The 23,282-nt window shown below is 42.3% G+C and overlaps 1 protein-coding gene across 2 annotated transcripts in view; it reads right to left on the bottom strand.

Annotated features, from left to right (window-relative positions):
- Window positions 1–23,282, bottom strand: part of Itga6 (integrin subunit alpha 6) — a 75,144-nt gene that overhangs the window by 35,315 nt on the left and 16,547 nt on the right. For both annotated transcript variants that reach the window (XM_047544616.1, XM_047544618.1), the window contains exons 2-5: window positions 6,622–6,746; window positions 4,777–4,856; window positions 2,844–3,099; window positions 1,136–1,267 (exon numbers count right to left, since the gene is read on the bottom strand). In XM_047544616.1, the coding sequence (XP_047400572.1) occupies window positions 1,136–1,267; window positions 2,844–3,099; window positions 4,777–4,856; window positions 6,622–6,746 (593 nt within the window). The remainder of the gene's footprint in view (window positions 1–1,135; window positions 1,268–2,843; window positions 3,100–4,776; window positions 4,857–6,621; window positions 6,747–23,282) is intronic.

Raw genomic sequence — 23,282 nt, 5'->3', positions numbered from 1 at the left:
CTTGAGTTAGAAAATTAAGCTTCCTGATCCACAGTCTCACTCAGCAGTTAAGAGAAAAGGGGACAGTAATACTTATTTTACAGATATAACACACAAGGAGTTTTTCACAAACAGTAAGCATAATTTTTCCCTCTTTCATACCTTCATAGCAAGTTTTTCTTTGGGAAGAGCAAGACATATCTAAGTATTTAATAGTACCATTCATACATATGTGCACATTCAGTACAACTTAGGGTATGTCTACTAGCACAATTGTTTCAAATTATTTATGTATCTATACCCTAGGTTTTCCCCTCTTTTTAAACCTTCCATTGTTTCAATAATATCTCTAACATATGGGTACTTTTTGTCTTTCTCAAAATAGGTTACTATTCAGGTTTAGAAGATTTTTTTACATTTTTTCCAAGAAATGCACAGTAATTATTCTTTATGTCAACTCATACCAAGAATTAAAGCTTTTAAAAGCCTTTGTGTAATTACCATAATGCACAGGAATAATTTAGGACGCCCATTAGTAATGCAAACAAGCTTCAGGAGTTAAGGAATTGGCACTTAGACACAATCTGGGGGTCCTCCGAGTTGCTTTTGCAGTCCCGCCCACCCTCAGCCCAGAAGGCCTTGTGCCACCCGCCAGGGCCCTGTGACATGGGAGCTCCAATCCAGATACAAGGGCCAACCCCTAAAGGATGGCAATCACAGAGGAAGGACCCGGAGGTCTTGACCTACCACTTAAGAGTAACTTTGTAAGTCAGGATCTCTAGAAAAAGGCTTCAAAGGCAGAGGGAAAGCAGATCAGCCTATTGTGAACACCCAGACATTTTCTCTTGGCCACATGAACAGCCTTCTTTGGGCCACCATTCGTTCAGGAGACAGACTTCCGAGTGAGAAAATGGATGATTTTAGGTGATTGCAGGTTTTTTTCTCCCCACTTTTAGGGAGCCCTGATCAGAAGAGAAGGTTCCCAGGCGGTCAGGTTACCTTAAGACCACCAAGACTTATTAAGCTCCAGCAACTGCAGCCAAGGCCCCTGGCTCCTCTTGGCCTATCTCAGCCTGTAAGTGCAGGGGCCCGGAGGCTCACTGAGGAGAATTGCAGTGTCTGAAAAGGTAGGCATGCCACCTACACTCATTCCTACCTAAATAACTGTTAGCAGGAACAGGAACGAGACTTTCATCATGGTCAGTCTCTCCACCAACTTCATAAGGCCCATCTTCAAAGATGTTCATGTCAAAAAAAGTATTATTCTTTTGCTCTACTCGAACAATCCCTAAAGGAATGAGATGGTGAAATAACAAAAAAATGAAGATGAAACAAAATAAAACAAATGGTTCCTAATAAACATCCCCCATGTTATGATGGAGAATAGGAAGAAAAGTTTAGAGAAAGAAAAAGAAAGATGTGACTTTCAAGGTTGTTAAACATGTTCATGTAAATTTTTATGTGAATGAAATTTGTTCTAATAATTGATAAAAATGCCCCATGCATTTTTATGAACCTTCTTTATAATGCCATGAAATTAGATGGAAAATGTAATGTTTGTGTTTAGTCAACAAAATCTACAGAAAACTAATTTTTAGATAACATGAGCTTGATATAAATGATATTTTATGTTCTTTGTAATCCTAAATCAATTTTGCTATTCTATAATGTAAAAGTGTAATATATTGGATCATTTCTTTAAATTGCTTGAACTGAAATTTCTCTAACAAATTCTTATAGTTATTACAAAGTTTTCATACAGTAAATACTTGACTTTTTAAGAATGGCAATATTTCAAATCAGAATGGATAACAGGTAAGATATATTTACCATGAATTAAAACACATAATTGGCAGGTATTTTTCACTGTTTATTTGATGGTTCTGGGGATTGAACCCAGGGCTTCACACATGGTAGGCAAGTGCTCTACCTTGGAGAAACATCCCCCTCTCTTCTTGCTAAAATAAAACTATTTCTAAATCCAACATGTTATTTCAATTAGTTCAAAGCAGCCTAATGATTTCTGTCCCATGAAAGACTCTTGAGACAGAGTGGGAATAGGGAATTACTTCCTGAGGTTACAATGACTGACACACAGAATAGTGTGCTCAAGAATCACTTACAATAGCAATTAAAATTTGGAAAACATTTTTAATGGAAAAGGGAATTTTTTCCTAAGTTTTCCTTGACTATAAAAATGTTACATGATTTTTAAATTTCTCAAAAAAAGTTTAATGTCCAGATCAGATGCATTTTTTATATAGCAATTTTCTATAGTGGCTTAATTTGTTCAGAGAAGTTAAACTTTATTACAGGAACCAATCAGTTATATCCAGTCAGAAAATGTGGGTATTTTTATCTTTTCCTACCAGTGTCTCCTTTTACTCCTTATAATAAACAATATCATTTAACAACTTTTGTCTGAGGGAAAACTCCCCAGTCTGTCAATTACCTGACCCTTGAACTTTACTGTTATTAGTAAAACAAGGTCTTCTGAAATATAATGAAAGAAATTTCCTCTTTTCAAATTATTATTTACATCCACCATTTAATTCTTGTAAGTTTTCAGATCACTTAAGATGAAAACTAATTTCATGAAATAAACAAAAATAAAATAAAAGTGACTTCATTACTATTGTCCTATAGAAAAAAGTTAACTACTTACATTAATGTAACATATTAACTAGTAGAGGGAAAAAATTTAAACAAATATTTTCATTATTTGTTCTTAATCATATTAGAGATTTCAACATCCTATCCATTTTTATACTACAAAAATGCCTTCTAATTTAAAATGTACTTAATGTGATGCACATTACAGGAATCATATAGACATTCTGTTTCTGTAAATACAAACACCATACCTTTCCAGTTATAAGTACCCGGGGCTCCAAACACAATGTAATGAAAGTCTTTAGTAAAAGTAGCTGCTACACCTTGCTGGCAAGAACCAAATTTTTCATGGCCTCTTAACCGGCCATCACAAAAACTCCAGTCTCCTCCATCCATATCATCTTCAATCTTAAGATTCTGACTCAGGACATAACACCTCCCAAAGATGTCTCGAGACTCCTGCTTTGTGTTAACATGTTGCCTTTTTTCATATCGATGAGCACATGTCTGCAAACACATGGAATAAAGTAGCCCATTCATATCTATAGACCTTGCTTTAGAGCAAACCACAAGTTGAAAAAACTGTTAATAATAAAGAGGTCAATTCTAAATAGGATGATTAAACATGTCCTCTTTCTGGGATCGATCCCAAACCAGCAAATCTTCCCCCGAATGGTAATAAAGAGTCTATTAACAAAAATATAAGAACCAGGACTTCGGCTTATTCTCACTCAGAGAATAATGCTTCAATCCAAATATTGAATGCCAGTGTTTCCACAGGCAATTTATCTGTAAATTTACCTGTCACATAAACAAAGAGAAACACCTTCCTGCTTCATTTTCTTAATTGACTTTTAGCGACTGTGAAACCTCTACATCAGTGTGAAAATAATTACATTCTGGAGGAGAGAAATCATGGATTTGTTTTCATAGGAATCAAGTAAACACAGCTAAAACAAGACATTTTCTTTTTCCCCCCACACTATTTCCTTCTAATAAGTCTTAATGTACACTCTTAAGTTCTGAGATTATTTCCAGGAGTATGTTTATCTTTAAAAAGGCAGAGAGAATTACCCTGCCAGAAGAGATGAAATAATTTCTACAATCTCTACAAGGTATTCTATGTAATATGATTTGGGTATCTGAAAAATATTTTAAAATATTCAATACAATTTCCCATAATGTACCTCTTAACTAGAAAAATTCAGTGTTCACTAAAATGCTCATTTTTCTCAGTTTCTGTATAAATTTTGTTGTAGCAATCAGATTTTGAAAGTGAGACAAAAAGATCATCATGTCTTAACCTGGAAGCAGTCCCAAGGCCATCTAACAGACCCTCTTTTCTTTACTACATGGTTTGGAAATGAGATGTCCCCCTAAAAGCTAATGTAGGAGATGAAATGATCGGATTATGAGAGCTGCATCCTAATTAAATGGATCAATCCATTTGATGGATTAATAATTTGAATGAATTACTCAGTGGTTACTACAGGCACATGGAATGTAGCCTGAGGATGGGGGCAGGTTTTGGGGGTTATATATTTTGTCCCTGGCTTCTCCACCTCTCTCTCAGCTTCCACCATGAGCTGAGCAGCATTTCTCTGCCACACACTTCTGCTGTGATGTTCTGCCTTACTCGGGCCCAAAGCAATGAAGTCAACCAATTATGGACTGAACCTCTGAAATCATGAGCCAAAATAACCTTCCTCCTTTAAGCTGTTCTTGTCAAGAATTTGGGTCTCAGCAACAAAATACTGAATCACATGTTTGGAATAAACAGGAGTTTAAAATTACCTGATATTACTTTTCAAGATCATTTCCATATTTTTTATAACTCATTGATGAAAACTACCACATTCCTATGATGGAAACTATGTCTTGTTTTGTTCCGCTTTTTTGTTTTAAGACCATCTAGAGTTTTAGGAATACTTAGTAAAGGTTCATTAATAAGCTCTTTGAATGTGAAAGTTTGTATGACCTTCATCAAAGCACATCAGAGAGCACAGGGACAATGATGAGTTGGTTTCTACCTGAATCAATTCCTGCTTAAATGTAGGAAGTTTGCTAGAATGTGCAGCCCCCCAGGGGTAGGGGCTCTGCCAGTGTCTTCCACTGCTGTAAGCCAGGTGCTGGCACATAGCAGGCATTCCAACACTGTGGAATTAACCATTTCTCTTCACTTACCACCACTTTGCCCCCTGGACCTTGACTCTGGACAGTGACACCCATCCACTGATCTTCCTTGCTTTCTGAGGTAGGGTCAGCTGTGGAAAGCAACAGATGATCAAAAATACAAGAAACTGTTTCCAAATTGCCTTAATTCCAAGTCTAGCTATTCAGTAAATTCAGTTATTTGATGCAGAAAAATGATTTCTCATCTCAAAACAGAATAATGGTCACTAGTAAGAAGCTTTCATAAGATTCAACAGATGGGGCTAGGAGTGTATCTCAGTGGCAAACTGGAAGCCTAGTAATGCATAGGCCCCGAGTTTGATTCCCCCACAATGCAAAAAATAATAAAAATTAAAAATCTATACATAAAAGACACCTCTCTAGGACTAGGGATATAGCTCAGTTGGTAGAGTGCTTGCCTCGCATGCAGAAGGCCCTGGGTTCAATTCCCAGTATCTAAAAAAAAAAAAAAAAAAAAAAAAAAAATCTCTCTATATGATGGCCCATTTTACATTTTATCCAACAATCCCCTTTGCCTCCCTTGAAACCCAAGACCCTTCATATAGAAAGGTATTTGAAAATCGTATGGCTAAGGAGTAGTCCTTAAAGCAACAATGTACAATCCAGTCCTGTTGCCATTCAAACTAACAAAGTGGGTGCTTCTCTATGTACTCCCATTTTTACACAATAGCATGAACTATCCTTTTCTTTATTGGAGAGAGAGATAAGGCACCAGATTAACTCACATTTGATAAGTGATAACTTTCATCAGTGCCAAAAAAGAAAGATGTACTCATTAATCAGAAAAAAGAGAAAGCACAAATGACCATGTGGTCATTTTAGCATCAATTCAAACCCACATGGTATGATCCTAAATCCAGATTTCTGCCTCCTTCAATGAGAACACATGCACAACCTTTAATCCTGTGTCATTACAAAACTATGAAAACTAAATAATTAAGTAGACAGAAGAAAAAATGCCAAAATATTAAAGATCATGTCTAAATAAATACTGAGGTTACCAGTGGATTTTATTGGGGTTTTTAAATTTGTTTTGCTTTATATGTCCATGTATTTTATAAGTTTTTCTATAATTAACTTATTTTTGAATCAGTAAGAAAAATGCTATACCTGTAAGGTAAAGAAGAGAACATAAGCATGAATCTATGTATTTACTTAGACTGAGCATATTAAATTAGGTTTAGCAGGAGCATCTCAGTACACTCATGGCTCTGCTCAACCAGTTAAATTAAATGTTAACATGGTCTACATTATGGCAGCTTCTAAACACCCAGAGTCCTCATAAAATGAGTCTCTGAGACAGTAGGACATATTTTACCTGTGTTCATCAGCTCTCAAATTGGTCGGATATTTAAAATAGTCTTTCAGGGTTGGGGACAAAGCTTAGTGGCAGAGCACTTGTCTAGTATGTGTGAGGCCCTGGGTTAGATTCCCAGCACCACCAAAAATAATAAAAATTTAAAAATCTTTTTCCCAAATATTCCCAACAGCAAGTGATAACTTTTGGCTGCTTGAGTACAAGATAAACGCATCAAATTTTCTTTACTGTTATGAATTCAGTTTTCCAACAGCCTCCTGCAGAACCTCAAAATAGCACTAGGTGGCAATAGCAATACACCATAACAATTAAGGAACCAGAGTTAGAAGAGGTAGCAAAAATGCCTCATCCCAATGAGTTAGAAAGTAAGTATTTTCATGGCAAATGAAGTCAGGACCAGAAGTCCTCTCTGCAAGAATAAATGCTTGTATCCCCTCCTTTCCCTCCTCATGGAAAGATCAAGTAGGGTGCAGGCTGGGCTGGCCAAATGAACACCAAGCAAGCACAGAAGAACCCACCATCATTATCAAATTCAATCCGCGTGCAAGGTCCTCGGGAGGTGATGTCACAGCTGTACAGGCCTCCTGTCCTGTTGGCCCTCTGCAGTGGAAGGGCTTCTGCCCGAGGTGCTCCCACCAGCAACCTGGTGATGAAATAGCATTTGAGGATCTCAGTTGAATATGCATTAAACAATTCAATTTGTCAGAACCCAGAGCTATTGGGATTATTCTTTGTCAGGGGGTTCCATGAATTCTTAGCCAGAGAGGGTAACAAAAGCAGAGCCCTGGTTCACACAGCACAGATAAGGGATAACACAGTAAGGCAAAGGAAGAGGGGCCCAAAATGAAGGGGAAATAAGCCTGTCTCTCACAGTATCAGCAACTCTTGCCAGGTATGATTCTGGTTTTTAAGACACTTTTCAAGAATAGGACCTCTGCACCTGAGTCAAGGATGGCACATGCACCTTGACACCAGCAACCCTGGAAGGAAAACACAGTCCCACCGCATTTAACAAGCAATGATAGGTCAATTCCTGACCCTGAGCTTTCCCGAAGTACTTTTCAATGGTAACTGTGACTAGACTCTAGACCTTCAATTAATCTACTGACTTTGCCTAAGACACAACTCAACTGAATTACTCTTTTGCAGCCTTGGCCTCTTTCCAATTATTTTTTCCTTCCCAGCTCTATTGGGGTGCAATTAACAAACAGAAACTGCATTTATTTAAGGTACAAACTTGATGTTTTGTCTTCCTAAGTTACTTCTTGCACTCTCCTCCACCACCATCAGTTTTCCCACAAAGTATCAGAGATTCATTGGGTAGTGCCAGGCAGAGAGATATTCCTCACCCCGACCCCCCTGTGTTCCTGTTAAGAGGGTTCCTAATTGAAACACACAATCCTTACAATTTTACTGTTTCACAGCCAGAGGGTTCTTTACTTACCATCAGTTTATAATCTTTGGGGTCTGCCTGACTAATGAAACAACTAGGACATGAAGCAGAAAGAACACACAGCCGAGCAGACAAAAACCAAGGGTTGAAAGTTCTGGAAATAAGACTGGGGCTGGGAAAGGGCTGGGAATAGAAATGTACAAACAACAAACCCTCAGAACAGAAAGCAAGCCACTCCTGGCCTTCAAGAGTCCACAAACTCAGGTGCAAAAGGAAAACAAAACACAATTCAAACCCAATAAAGTTTTTGATGTTTTTTTTTTTAAACTGATACAATGCAGCTGGTGCAGCAGGAGGCAAGTACACTTGGAAACCAGGCTGAGGGTGGGGGCACATCCTGCCTGGGGAGGCTCAGTGAGGAGACCCAGAGCTGCCCTTCCTCCCACATCCCAGTCTCCACCTCTAAGCTGTCCTGTTTGAAAGAAGGAAACAGCACACACCAAGGTATAGAACTGAGGCAGAAACTTGGAGACCAGTCAGTGCCCTTGGTGCCGAAAACTTCTCACAGGAGGGTGGAAACAAGGAGGGGCTGCAGAGGTTCACCCCACTTGTATCCCATTTGTGTTGTTCCTGATCCCACGTGGGGATGGAACCTGTGCCAGACATGGAAAGGGGTAAGCAAGGAGATGGGACATTGGCTCTGGAGGCCCTAAGTGTACAACCCTCTGATTTTACAGAGGGGGAAACAGAGGTCTGGTGGGAGGTTCATCCGTCTGCCTGTATGATCTCACAGCTAATTGGTAGCCAGGGACAAAATTACCTCGAGGCAATGTCTCCATTCCTTTAGAATGCTTCCTAGGAAACAAAACTCAGGATTTTAAGGACTTTACAACCTAGTTGAAAGGGTACAACATATACCAATGAAACACTGAAACCAGAACTGTTCTGTATAATGACAGATTTAAGACTAAATCCTGACAAGTTGAGGGAAGGAAGAATCAGAGCATTACTGTAACTAGGAGGGGTAAAGGTAACCAACTGCCGGCAGGAGGCTATAAAAAGCAGCCCAGGAGGCCCAGTGTTTTTACTGTGTCTTCTCTAACCACTTCCTCTTGTTTCCCACACCCAAGGAGGCTCCTGGGCTACCTCCAGTAGGCAGGAGGCTGGTTATTTCCATTTACCTCATTTGCTCACTCATTCACTTACTCATTCAACGCTCACCCACCAAGTACCCCCAGGACGAACACAGAATTGCATCCACCTCCCAAACTCTTGGTCTGGGGAAACTGGATTCATAAATAGTATACTGAACCACAGGGAGGTAGAGACAATGAGAGGACACCATCAACACCTGCTGGGGGGAAGAGTGTCACCACGAGATGACAGCAGAGCTGCAGGTGGCCAGGTGAGGGGCACAGAACAAGCAAAGGATTTGAGGGAAAGCACTAGAGGAAACAGAGAAGTGGGACACAGTAGCATGACAAAACAGGGTTGGGGATGGGCAGCCTGGTGGGCAGAACTCTGGCCCAGTGGAGAAGGGTCAGAAGGCAAACAGCACAGCCCCAGGCTTCCACTATCTCTTGTGCCTTCTGGTACCCTGCAAGGACCAAGGGATCTGAGGTTTCCTGCAATTTCAAAAGTGGTAGAAGTTGGTCTACTTCAAGAGAGAGTCCTTCCAGGCTTCCTCTGGCCCTTTTCTCCTTGGTACCTCTAACCCTCAACGTGTTCCCTCTAGCCTGGAGGCCACAGGGGCAGCACAGGATTTAACTCAAACGCACTGGCTGGTTTCAGGGGCTTTAGTGACAAGACTTCCCCTGTGCCAATGCCAAGCTCCTGCAGACAAGGTCCTCCCGTTTTACATGTGGAGGCTACAACAGCAGAGAGTAGAAGACACATAAGAAAGTATCAGGGCAGTTTGGGGGATAGAGAAAAATTCAGAGACGACTCCACAAAGTCCAGGCAATGTGTCCATGGAGAATAATGTTAGCTGTCACAGTCCAGGCTCATCCTCGCTCCACCTCCATGCATTCTACCTGGGATGCAGGAAGAGAAGTGCTTCACCGCCCTTGGCAAATCCCCTGGCAGGCGGCAGGAGGAAGAGTGGATGTGGACAGCAGAGGGCGCCCTGCTCCGCAGCAGTCCTTGCCAGGGACCACCACACTAAACTCTGTAGAATCTAAGTCACAGAAAAGCAAAACAGCACCTTGATGGAATATGGTAAGCCCAACAACACTCAGCAACTGTAGGGCCTTAAATTCCAAAGCTGCCCTCTCTGCTCAGACAATAAGCAAGGGCTCTTAATTGTGTTTGGAACCAGCCTTAAATGCAGGAGGTCACTGTCCATTAGCTAAAGCTATCTCTGGCAGGAACAAGTAAATAAGCAAAAATAGAGCTGTGTCTAAACAGTGATACCAGGGAATAAACCACTCACTTCCTATAATCTAAGTCACTTGGGACCTGGGTGCTGGTCTAGCTGTCCAGCATAATTCACCTCCTGAACCAGCTGAGTACAGGTACAAAAGGGACAGCCCACCAGAGGGGGACCCTCAGCCCATTTCTGTTCAAATCCTGGCTTTCTTCCCTCTCCAATCAGTACCTTTTGATGCCAAGTGCTAGGCCCCAGGCTGCCCAGGTAGTTCACTATGAGAACCAGGTGCTCTCTGGGCAACACCAGATGTCCAGCCAACTCCTGCAACCACTCTGTTCAGATCATCCTCTTAAGCAACACACTCATTACTGACCCTCCCTGAGCAGATGGAGGAAGCCAGAGCTAGTACCCGCTCTACATTCACCCAAGGGATGTGAGTCACGCCTTTGTAGGGAAGTGGTGGAAGTTAACAAAATAGCAACCAATAAGTCCATTCCCACACCAGGTCAAAGAAGAAAATTTATAAAAACGAAGGGCTAACATCTGGGTTTGAACGAAGATCAATTCAGACACCAAAAGGAATAGGAAAAATCACTCCCCAGATTGCCTTCCCTACAGCCAAAGGTCCACTGCCCCCACTAAAGCTGTGCTGAAATAAAAAGTGCCTAGAGATTTCAACATATAGGAAATTCACATTAAAGGAAAAGACCTGATTTGCAAAACCACAATGTCTTCTTTAAAGGTAAGAAATAAACTAAGAACAAAATGCATGGAAGTCTAACTACAGCAGCTTGACAGTAACTGAAGGTATGATATGAATCAGAAATTCGGGATCTAGACTAGAAGTCTTGGCACAAAGATTCAGGACACACCACCATACTATTAATAATAATTTATTTCAAATCTCCAAGCCAGTCAGCCTCCTATTCATATACTCAAGCCCTCCCCCAAGGAGAGCTGGATTATTTTTGCCTAGCTACTTCAATCATTAGTTCTAGACACTGGGATACTTTTAAAACTCTAAGGACAATAGCATCTTTGCTTTACTGTCTTTGGCAGTAATTCATTTCCTCAAGGATTAAAGATTCTGCCTCTAGCTATGCAACTTTGTCCCAGGCAATGTGAAATATCACTTCATTAGAACAAGGCCACCATTATTGCATAATATGAAACACAGTCGCCTTATTTCATCCAAATTAAAACCTGAAAAATTAGAAGATGGCATTACTGTGGTAACAGCCTCTCACATTAAACCCATCTTCAGACTCAGTATTTAATATCTGGTTAGGTAATAAACATCAATTACAAAAAATAAAGAAATTTTGGTGGAAAGCAACAGATTTCAAACTCATTATGTGAAGCTCTACTTTCTGGGTGAATCTCTTTTTATTCTGGACTTAATTCTTTTTAACTCTAGATTATGTTTATTTCTTAATTTACTAGCTTTAGGCAATAATGGTTTGCCCCACAAAAAGAAAATGGAAGAACTTTACTGGTTACTTTTCACCCTCTGTTTAGTAACTATATTCAGTTCTATTTGTTACTCTAAGTTTTAAATACTTAAACTTCTATTGTCCCTTCAACATTTAACAAAAATCACCATTCCCCAGTGAGTCAAAGCTATCAGCATTTTGACCCTCTCCCCTACACTTTCCTCTTGGTTTCTCCAAGTTTCACCATCTGTCCACTCTACTTTTATACACTATGAGCCCCTTATATCTTCTAATCACAATCATCTACTTTTACATAGCCAGTTAAATATTATTCAGTGTTGAACCAAATTGTACCTAGATTATCCTCTTTCCATCTAAGACCAGTACTGAACACCCCTGATCTCAAAGGAAATCATTCCTAGTGTCAAGTTCAAACACTTGTTTCTCTTACATCTTATCAACTGCTTGATATGCTTCACCTTTGGACCATGACTTCCACTTTTCTTGGTATTTTTCATTGTTTTTTTTTTTCTTTCATTGTTTGCCTTTACCTAAGTCTCAACTTCTCTCTGCTCCCAATCACCCCTTATATTAAATGGACACCTCATCTTGACCCTCTTAGTCTTGGAATCTTCTGCTACACAGGACTGATTGCTCTTCAAGGCCTGCTGTAAGGGTCAAGCTAATCCCCCTTCCCTGCTATCCAGGAGTAATCTGCTTTGACCTGGGATCTCATGTTTTCCTCTTACTTGAATTATTTGTTTTAAATATTATCTTAACAGTATATGATAAGTAAACCAAGTCTCTATAATTTGGGGGATAGAATTCAGAGCCTTGTACTAGCTAGGCAAGAGTTCCACCACTGAACTAACTGCACTTCCATCCCTGACTCTTTATTCTGTTCCACCCATTTCAGGTTGAGAGTTTGGAGTAACAATCATGGAGGAAGACACTTCTCCTGCCATGATCCTGCTCTATTGTATTCTGGCATCCAGTGTGACCAGTGAAATTTCTGCTGCTTCGCATTCCTTTGAGGGCGACTTTGCACTTTACCCCAGGTGTCCTGGACAGCTTGACAGTGGTGTGTGAGCCTTCGTGTATTTCACACTGCAGGCTGAGGACATTAACTTCCAGGAAACACCTCTTAGTGTTACATTTTCTCTTTCTAGAACCTCTGTTAATGTCAGGTGTTGGACCTCCTGGGGTAACCTACTTTCTGTCTGACTGTCCTTCCCCGCTGTGGCTCTGATACTCTTTCCAGCTTTATTTTCCAGTGTTTTTACCCACAACTTAAACTTCAGCAGTCATATTTGTAAACTATAAAAGCACCTTTGTTCTGATTGTGCCTTTTACATGACAAATCCTGTTACTTTTGTGCAGTCACCATGTTCTCAAAATTCTGAGCATTTTGAAAGTTTTCCCAAAGTTCTGTGTAATCCTGCAGTTTCTTCTAGTTTTTCCACTGGATCCTCTGGCCATTGCCTGTATGCTGCTAGCTCTCATTGTATGCCTGACAGTCCTTATTTGTTTGGCTGTTGTACAAAAAACTCCATTTCTGAGTAGGTCTCACCCAAAGCAGGAATTCTGAAAGGGAGTTATGGGTGGGGCCTTGGGCTCCAGGGATTCACTACAGGCAGCCAGTCATCAGACTAGACACCACCCCTCAAATGCCAGAGGGAGGGCTTTATTCTCCCAGTGCCATCATTCATACTAGAAGCCTTGGTATTGGGGTGGGGTGGGGTTTGAGTGGTTTGGTTTTGTTGTTTTTTAGTGTCATGGGTTGGTCTTTCCTATCTCTAAAAGAATTCATTCTTCTTGTGCATTGTAATCAATTTAACCTTTATAAAATGTACATATGAACATTCCCTCAACCCACCCCACTGCCAAAAAAAAAAAAAAGGGCTCTAAGCTTTTGTGGCCAGGAGGATAAATGCCAGCAATCTCTACTCTACAGAGGTGGGAATGATGGTGTCGTGATGTCCTGGCCTCCAGACCCACTCCTCATTCCCAGCCCCCGCCTCACAGGACAACTGGGGAGAGGGAGCATCACAGAGCCAGCCGTCTCCCTCTCCTCCCCAGGTCCCACACAATGGGCTCCCGACTGTGGTTCTGTCCCCTTGAGGTCATCTGCCAGATTCCATCTGCTTTCTGCCTTTGGTGATCTCAGCCATTAAAGATCCTGGAAGTAAACCTGGACACCCGGTCTGCCATCTGGACCCACAAGTAAAATTCAGTCATTTCTCAAGCAATCAGATTTCCACCCCAGCCTCATTTCTCTAGGTTTGAAGAGGCATGTCTTTCGCCCTGTTTGCAACAGCATTTATAACAAACAGAACTTAGTCATTTGAAATAAAGTAAGCAAGAGAGTATCTCCCCTAAGAAGGATTTTGTGGAACACTCAAACATAAGAAGCAATAATTTGGGGGTAAAAAAATAAATCTTGGTTTATATTCAGAGGTATGAAGAAAAGACCTTTTTAGGATCCCAACATGGGAAAGCTCTCTATGCTTTGGACAGGCATGGAAGGAAGGGCACTTGGGCCAATCCTTCTCTTTCTGGGGATCCTGGGCACTTCTGCACAAAACCCACATTTTACTGAGTCACTTTTGGTCGTCAGACTGTCAAGTGAAATTAATACTTCCAGGGCTTAGCCAGACTGGCCATATACTCAGGTTTCCCCAGGACAGCCCCTGGTCACACCTGTTGTTTAAAGCTCAGCACTCACCCCGCCCCTTTCCATTCATTCAAAAATGTTCCAGGTTGGAAATCAAATGATAGGGTCAGCCCAGCCTCAGGTACAGAGCTGACTGTGGAACGGGACTGACACAGCAGACCGGTTCTACAGTGAGTCCTGCTCACAAATACATCTGTGTGGTTGTGTCTGGCTGTGGCGACACTGGCACTGATGAGTTCTGGCTGGGAGTCCAGTGGTCAGTCTCCACATGACCAGGTTACCTGAGGGCAGCCTGTCTGGTCACTGAAGCTCCACTGCCCTTATAAGCCCCCGCCCCCGCCACACACACACACACATACTCCTACTCTCCAGGAGCCCACTGAGAGAAGTACTGCCCCTCTTCCAGAGGAAGAGATTGTGCTTTGTTCTCCAAGGTCGAGTGGGTTACTGAATGTCCCCACCTTGCCACCACTCCCTGGCCACTACCACCACCACACATGATGGCCTGGCTAGACTGCTGGGGGGTTTTGCCCTTTACTCCCCTCCCCTTTTGTCTTCCTCCCCTGCCGTAGGGGGAGGCAGGTAGAAGCGGCATCGTTGGTGCTTTTATCTAAGCCTTGCACCTCTACCTCCGTGCAATCCGTCAGACTAATGCCCCTGTGGTAGGCTTTCCAGTCACTACACATATATTTGTCTTCAAGTTATGAAATGACTATTTCCCTTATTCTGGTGACTAGTTATTTGGAGATCAGAAAGTACATCTGAGAACTTTTATTCCCAAGTTACATCCTGCAGTAGTGGGCTATGCTTTAGTGAACTTTATTGAATTAGTTTGTCCTAATTCAACAGTCCTAAAAAGTCATTTCAAAACAAACTAAAAGGACCCTAAGTATAAACAAGATGGATTAAGTTCTAGTTTTCCTAAAAGTAGTTAAGACTTTTTCAGGGAAAAGTCACTGCTAGTCACAACTGCTCTGCTGTGTTCCACTGTTGGGTTTCACGTGGAGACACGAACTCCTATCCTCACAGGCCCTCTGGGTGGGTCAGGTGTGCTGTTTCTAGCCTGAGGCTCCTTGAGGGCACACTTCTTGCCGTTTTTACCCATGAGTTAATCCAAGCCCCAAGAGCAGGGTCAGGCACATGGCAGGCCCTCAGGAAACATCGACTGAGGAATGATCACAGGTCAGCTACCTTGAGGGTATGATCTGCAAAGGCACTCTCCACGCCCAGAGCAGCAAGGAAAGCACCAGAGGCCTTTATGACCAAGTGACCTGGCATAACGGCTATCTACGCCATAAGCAGTGGCACTGGGCAGGTGTGTTAATTTTCTATTGCTGCTGGAACAAGTTACCACAAACTCAGTGGGTTAAAACACACACTGATTTATCTCACAGCTCCTTAGGTCAGAAGTCCACCCACAGGTCTCTGGGACTAAAAATCAAGGTTCAGCGAGGCTGCAAGTTTGAGAACAACCTGTTTCCTTGTCCTCCCCAGCCTCAAAACTGCCCATGTCCTTGCCTCATGGTCCCCTCCATCTGCAAAGCCAGCAGCACAACACCTTCCAATTTCTCTTGCCACCCTCTTCAACATTATGAAGATCCTTGAGTCTGTGTCAGGCCCACCTGGAGAATTCAGGATAATTTCCCTAATTAAAGTCAACTAATTGGCAACCTTAATTCCTCTGTCCTTGTCCCTTACCAGAAGGTCACCTCCATGGGGTCAGAGGTTACATCTGTTCTGTTCACTGTACTGTTTAGCCTAACACTCATAAGCCTGGCAGGTCAGGACGTAGATTTCTTTGTGGGCATCATTCTGTCCTACCACAGTAGGACATCTAAACAGTATCTCTCATTCACTTTAAATTCTGCTCAAATACCAAGAACTTGAATTTGATGATGGCCTTGGTAAATAGGTTTTAGGCTACATATTCTGAAGGGCAAACTCTGGGTTGACCCACCCTCTCACTCTTACCACACTGGGCTTTCTTCACTCTCCTCCCGCTCTCTCCTCACCCAGGACCTTTGCACAGGCTCTTTTCTCCCATGGAATCCTCCTATCACCCTCCAGGTCTCTGCCTGAAATGTTCCTAGGCCTTTCAGACCAGACCCCACCTCTTATTTCTCATTTACTTTTCCTTCCTCACAATGACCACAGGTGGCCATGCTCCATGTCCTTGTCTGTCACCAGAAGGTCACCTCCACGGAGTCAGAGGTTATATCTGTTCTGTTCACTGTTGTTTTCCCAGGACCCAGGTCAGTGCCTGACACTTAAAGGACACTCAATGAGTAATGAGCCAAGCAGGTTACACACATAAAAGAAAATTCAGTTTTAATAACTTCAACCCAGCAGATTTAACCCATTAAGTCTGAAGTTTCAATTCTATGAATATTTCAATGAAATGACAGATGCATTAAAATAGATTGGAAATCATAACCTAGGGTTCATATATATATTATGTAATATTACACCTTTATATAATTATGTTACATAAATTATACACTATACTTAAATGATCTGGGATAAGGTAACAAAATGGGTTGGAACTTTAAAAACATATCTCTAAAAGCACAGGAAAATGGGCAGAACCTCCCAACACCCCGCCCTTATCCTTGACCCAATACCAGTGAGTCAGAGACTCCTTCAAAGACTCTTGCATGTCCTTAAAAAGTATATTCTATTTGTACTGTGACTTTTTAAAATTTCACATAAGGTTATAGTTAACGTAGTATTGTTTGAAACATAAAGTTCTGCCTGCAAATCTTTAAGTAGAGGGGACCAGAGATGCTAGCTCCCAGTTTGAGAGCACAACCTTTCAACACTCCACGCACTCATTCATTCGGTAAAATTGCCCAAGCTCCTTACTAAATGCCTGCTCTGCACTAGCTGTGACTGAACCCACGTCCTCACTCTGCCTGGACTTACAGGTGCTAGTAGCTCTAATTTCCAGCAATGCCTGCTAACAAATGCATTCAAAAGACATACAGAGAAAAACGTCTCTCAAAACTGAATGCTTAGGAACGTTTTCACCTTGCACTAGTTTGCCCCGAAACACACACAGTGTTGGGAAACCAAAAGAGGGGCTGAGAGGTTTCCCAAGGCAGCTCTGAGTAAGGCAGATGCCCTAACCTGTAACTCACCGGTCACAGTGAGCACCAAAACGAGCCCAAGAGAATGGTTAAGAGAAGGTTGAAGAAATCCAATTTGTCAAATGAAACTTGAACTCTGTTTCTGGTTTTAAACTGGCATGTTGTTTGTTTTCTGCAGTGCTGGGCATCAAACCCAGGGCCTCGTGCATGCTAGGCAAGTGCTCTTCCACTAAGCTAACATGTCCCTTCATGTTTCTGATTGTCTTTATTGGACCATTTTGGTTTCTCCACTTGGACACACAGAGATGAGAAAATACAGCAGAAGCACCATCCGAAGCTGGCCCAGTGCCACTACCATCCCCTCTCTTCCAGGGCCCAGCTACACTCCACCAGACAGAACACCTGAATGACACATCCAGCCCCCAAGTCGCCCCTCAACTCAAGCACCACCTCCAGCAGCAAAGCCTGCCATTTACGCCTCCCATGTCACTGTCGGCACTGTAACTGGACCCAGCATTCCCCTGGCAAAATTGCTACCCATCTGCCCGCACCCCCATCTCCATTCCTTTTTTTTTTTTTTTTTTTTTTTTTTAAGATGGGGCCTTGAACAGAAGCTTTTCCTTATCAGTTATCTTTACTCATGCTCCTCCGGATGGTCAGGCAATCTCTTTGAAAAACTGCTAGCTCTTTTAGACTTCAGGGAAGTTAGCTCCTCGGATAACAATCAAGGTGGGGTGCGACCTTGAACAAGGGTCCTTGATCTGTCCTGCTTCAGTTTATTTCAGGGATGTTAATATGATACAGTGCTAAGAAATTAATACACTTATACATAACAGGTCAAAGGAGTAGGAATGTTTTGACTTGTGATGGGAAAATGTTTCATAAAATTTAATACTCACCCCTAGTCTTTTTGTAACACTATTATCATTTATATCACAAATATCTTTCCATATAATAGGCATATATTTATATCATGCTTACTATTTTATTAATCTATCTTCTATACTAGAATATTTCAATGAACACTTTTATGTAGATCTTTGTGCATATGTTCAATTATTTTTTTAAATTTTTTTAATGTTTATTTTTACAGACTGCATTTTGATTCACTATACACAAATGGGGTACAACTTTTCATTTCTATGGTAGTACACAATGTAGATTCACACCATTCATGTAGTCATACATGTACATAGGGTAATGATGTCTCTCTCAGTCTACTATCTTACCTTCCCCCACCCCCTTGGTCTCCATTCTTGATCTCATCTGAGCTCTGAATTTCACAGAAATAGGGATGAAGGCTCAGAGAGGACCTACACAGGTCACATATCAACTATGAGCCTGCATTTGAGACCTCTGAAGGCCTTATCAATTAACCCCCGGAAGGAAGAAACATACAGCTGAGAGACACTAGACAAAGAGTTAGCTATATTCTACCTCTTTCTCTACTAACTTAAATTCCAACACCAAATTTCATTACAATGTTTAAGTAGAATCACCAGAATGTCACATTCCTTCATGATCTTAATATATAAAGTCACCCAGCTAAAAATGGAGGGAGGAAAAGACCAGACAGGATAACACATAGCCTTCAGTACCATGTGATTTCAAAAATATGTGGAATGGCAGAAGGGTGGATCACTGCTCTGGTATCTAATTTTATGAGTGGAAAATGTTAGACTGTTAGAGGAGTTTGCTGCAGCTCGGAATGATGGAGGGGTGACCCTGAGGCAAAACACAAAGCACACTGGGCCAATAGCAAACCTGGGTAAAGCTGGCAGTAACAGTGTGCACCAGGAAGGGCCTCTTGGCTGTTGGCCCTTCAAATGGTAACACGGGGCCTTTCTAACCCTTCAGGAGTGTCCCAGTGCCCGTATATTCTTTGAGGTAGATGTTGTGACCACTGTAATCATTCCACAAGAGGAGATTTAAACTGGGGGCTCACTTCCCTTATTTAAGAGGAGAGGGGTCCGAGGGTCTGTCTCTGTGGCTTCCCACATCTAGTTTGGCTTTGATCTTCTAATCTGATTAGACTGGAGAGCTGGAGGAAGGACAGCCAGGCTGACGCGCAGCTTGGTCGATGCCTGGCAGATTTACCCTCACCTTCGCTGGTTGCTCCTCTTCCACTGGATCTTAGCCTCTTTCCTATTCCATCTAAGGCTGGAAACCTATTCACTGGCGACTTTCAAAACATGCCTTTTCAGCCCACACCTCTCTCCGACCTCCACATTCAAACCGCCCACTGCCCACTAGACGGCTGCGCCTGCAGTGCACACCTACCATGCCAGGCCCCACCCTGCGATTCCCATACACCATCTGCCCAGGCGCTCAGGCCAGAAACCCAGCACTGCCCTCGGCTCCCCGCTTTCCCTCACGCCCACAGCCCTTGCATCAGTGCGTTCCATGGGTTCTTCCTGCAGGTTTTTCTCTGGATCTGACCACTTCTCGGTGGCTCCTCTGCTCCAACGAGCATCTGAGCCACCACCAGCTCCCACCTGGACACCAACAGGTCTGTCTGCTTCTGCTCCTATGCCACCCTCACATCCTCCTCAGAGGATCCTCCACACAGCAGATGCCGGTCTTCCTATATCTCAAGTCACATCAGTCACTATATGGTTACCGTCTCCCAGTGGTTTCCCACAGGCCACTGCCCTTGGGGAACTGTGCACCTGCCTCTGCAGGCTCATCACCTCAGGTGTGCACTCCGCCACACAGACCTTCCATCCTTTTGAGCACACTAACCACATTCCCATCATCTTGTGACTGCTTTCTTCAGTTCACAGCACGCTTGCCTTGGGTCTATGTGCATTGCCTACTGCGTCCCCCTCAGGGCTCACCCAACCATCCCCCTCCTTGAAGATGCCCCTTCCTGATGAGCTTAGCTAAAAGCTCTCCCCAGATCTGCCCCACATTCACGCTGGCACTCTTCCTTCCTCCATGAGGATGCTACTCGCTCCATGGGTACAGGTGCTCTTGTCCCCTGAAAACAGCATATCCTTGGCCTTCTACAGATGGGACAAGTGCAACTCTGGGAAGACACTACTCATTCATCACAGGAATTTTCTTGGCAAGGAAGGCAGCAAACCCAAGCAGTGCACAAACTCCTCACACTTGCAGGATATTCTACAATTAGAGCCCTTCGCATATATTTTTATTCAAGTCCGTCTCAGCAGTTGGAGAGAAGCAGCAGAGGCTCAGGCATTCCGACATGGGCAGTCCTTCAGGCCCCGTGCCCTTCCCTGAAGGGCTGTGGCATCTTCTCCCCAGGTCAGCTGGAGCCATCCCTGTGACACCAGTCCATGGCCCAGTCACTCACTCCATGCTGTCCCTACTGCCCTCACCTCCTGAGTGAGCCAAGGCACCTCTACTCACGTGCTTTCTGCCACCCAGCCCCACCCCACTGACGATTCCCAAGCTCCAACTAACTACGAGCTGTACCTACCAACCTGCTTCAAGACCCCAGCTCAAGTTTCACCCTCTCCAAAGTGAGCTTCCCTGGCAAGGATTTCTCCCACTTTCACTGAACAAGGCTACAAACTCCTTGAAGGCAAGAATCTGGGCCTAGTTTTTGTAACCTGAAGGGTGTTTGGTCAAGAAAAACCAAATCTCTATTTAGCTACACTGACTGGCTGATCCAGTTGGGCAAGTACGAGCTAAAACTCACAGTGGAACAAAGACATTCACCTCCAAGCTTGAAGTTTTCATGTTTACACAGAATGTTGATTACAAGACTAAGACTCCCTTTTTCTATGAACTACAACCTCATGTTCAAAAAACAAAATTTCTAATTCTTTCCCAGAATTCCCCTACCAAGAGAAACATACCCTTCCTGAAAATTAGGGCAAACAAGCTATTAAGGAACTACTGACAGCCATCATCTTCCATACTCTTACTCTGCTATGAGTTCATTAAATAGACACTAATACCATCACCCATTTTACAAACGTGGGTCCAAGTTCAGAGAGGACAAGTACTTTGCCCAAGGTCACACAGCAGGGAAGTGACAACATAGGAGTCCTACCTAGTACTTCCTGGCTCCCAGATCTTATACTAATATATATCCCTAGTCTGCCTTTCTGCTTGGTTTGATAACATCACTAGAGAATCCTGAATAATCACTTTTTAAAAAGTATTTATAAGAGGTCAGTCATAATGAAAATCTATTAAGTGCTTTATGATCTATGCCACAGGAGCCCAAAGAATTACTTGTTGCCTTTAGCTAGATCACAAGACCAGTAATTTTGTCTTGGTCTTCCCAAAATTTCACAAGAGTCCTTTCTTCCTGTCTCCTTGACAGAGCATGCTAGAACTAAACTCAGGTTCCAGTGGCTATGAAAAGTGTGACATTTGTGCCTGCAGGTTCTAGTTCTTGCCTGACTCAGAGCACCTTCCTATAGGTGTGTCCCTGACTAAGGGCACTGGCGCTCCTACAAAAAGGAACCTCCAAGGCAGAACCTGTTTTTATTATCCACAACATTCTGACTCCCGCCGCTCAGAAATCATTACCATGTACGGGGTGCAGGGGTGAAATCGCAACCATCCATGTCAGCTATGGAAATGGAGTGCCAATAGGAGCCAGTGAGGTCAGCAGAACGAAGAGGGGACGGGAAGGGAAAACTCCTTCTCGCTCTGGGATTGAGTTTTGGTGTGACCTTGGTTTACCAACACTGATCTCCCCCACAAGAAGTTTACAAATCTCAAGGAAAAGGAATACCATTATTCCTGACAAGGTAAAATCACAACAGCCACTGGCCTGTATTTTAGATGGCCACTTCGACAAAAGCTTATCAAGTTCAGGTATAAATCTATAACCAGTTCATTTAAAAAACATTATTAGCTCTAAAAGGTTTTTCAGCTGACTAACTCATACCAGTAAGACAAAGAATTACACTTAAAATGCTGCGGTCGACTGCAGTGAGAAAAGGAAAAGGACCCACGTTCTGAAGACGTCTCCAAGCAACCCTGCTCTTTCAGTTTCACAAAGTCACTGCCACACCTTATCAAATGTGGCATTTAACCATTTCCTGTGCTTCTTAATTAACAGACACCTGACACTTTTCAGTTGCCAAATCACATTTGTCCAAAGTAGTTCAATCTCTAGTGAATTTTCCTTTCAAGGGACTAACTCCAAGAAGCTGTATACACGGGACTGACCTTCATGAACTGCTTGGCGCACAATAGTTGCTTAGCAAATTTCTGTTAAGAGAATAAAGTTTATTTTGTAATTAGTCATCATTCTTAATTTTATCTTTGCTTATATAGTGATCAAGCAGGTTTTTATATGCCACGTATACAAGCATCGATAGTGTAAAAAAAAGACTCATTTCTTAAAAGCTGTTATCAAGTAGCTCATAGCTCATTTGCAAAGGAAAACACGATTTTTAAGTTTTATCATTTTTCAAAAATATTTTTAATGAAAATCAGGAAGAGAAAAGGTATGTTTAACAAGCTCACACCTGGTAGGTCGCCATATCCATTTTATTATTCCAATAACTTAGGAAATCCAAATTTTTCAGTGTTTTGAAAAGGAAATTAATATGATCGCATAGTTTATTTTCTAAATGAGATAACTGAAACAACAGACTTAGCTGTGCCAGGGCTGCTAGCTGTTGCCCAATATTGGTTCTCCTTTTTCCATAGTAAAAGTTTTCAGCTGGGCATAAGGCCACTCTGAGAAAGGCCTCATCCCAGCCTTTTTTTCCAGCTGGACATGCCATACAACTTGATCCTGCTGAATGGGATGCATGACGAAGTGTCACAGTGCTACTTCCAAGAATCTTCCTTAAAAGGTGGTGCACATGTGCCTTTGGCTATACCCTCCTTTCTTTTCATGAACTGTCTAGAATGTAGATGCTGTCATCTTGGATCATGAGGTTGAGGCTCCAATGATGGAGCAACAAGACAGAGTCTTGGGTCCAGACACCTCAGACCAGCTCCAGCTACTCAGATTTTTATAGGCCAGGAAGACAAAAGCAAAGTGCAAAGCAAAAATCAAAACCAAATGAGATCTTTCAGGCTTCTTAAAAGTTAGATTTATAAATAGAATACTGTGAACAAGAAAAGAACGCAATTTGCAGTTATGAGGTTAACATTTAAACTCCCTTTACTACTCTATTCCTACGCTTAGATTTAAAAAAAAATGTTTAGGGACCAATATAGATTGGGAACCAATTAATCAGCATGGATGGTGGCTGTGGCACTAGGGCTATGACCTAGGGGCTCCTT

Source organism: Sciurus carolinensis, chromosome 3, assembly GCF_902686445.1.
Source record: "Sciurus carolinensis chromosome 3, mSciCar1.2, whole genome shotgun sequence".
Classification (NCBI taxonomy): Eukaryota; Metazoa; Chordata; class Mammalia; order Rodentia; family Sciuridae; genus Sciurus; species Sciurus carolinensis.
Note: the sequence above shows the minus strand (reverse complement) of the source record. Positions and strands in the feature narration are given on the sequence as shown.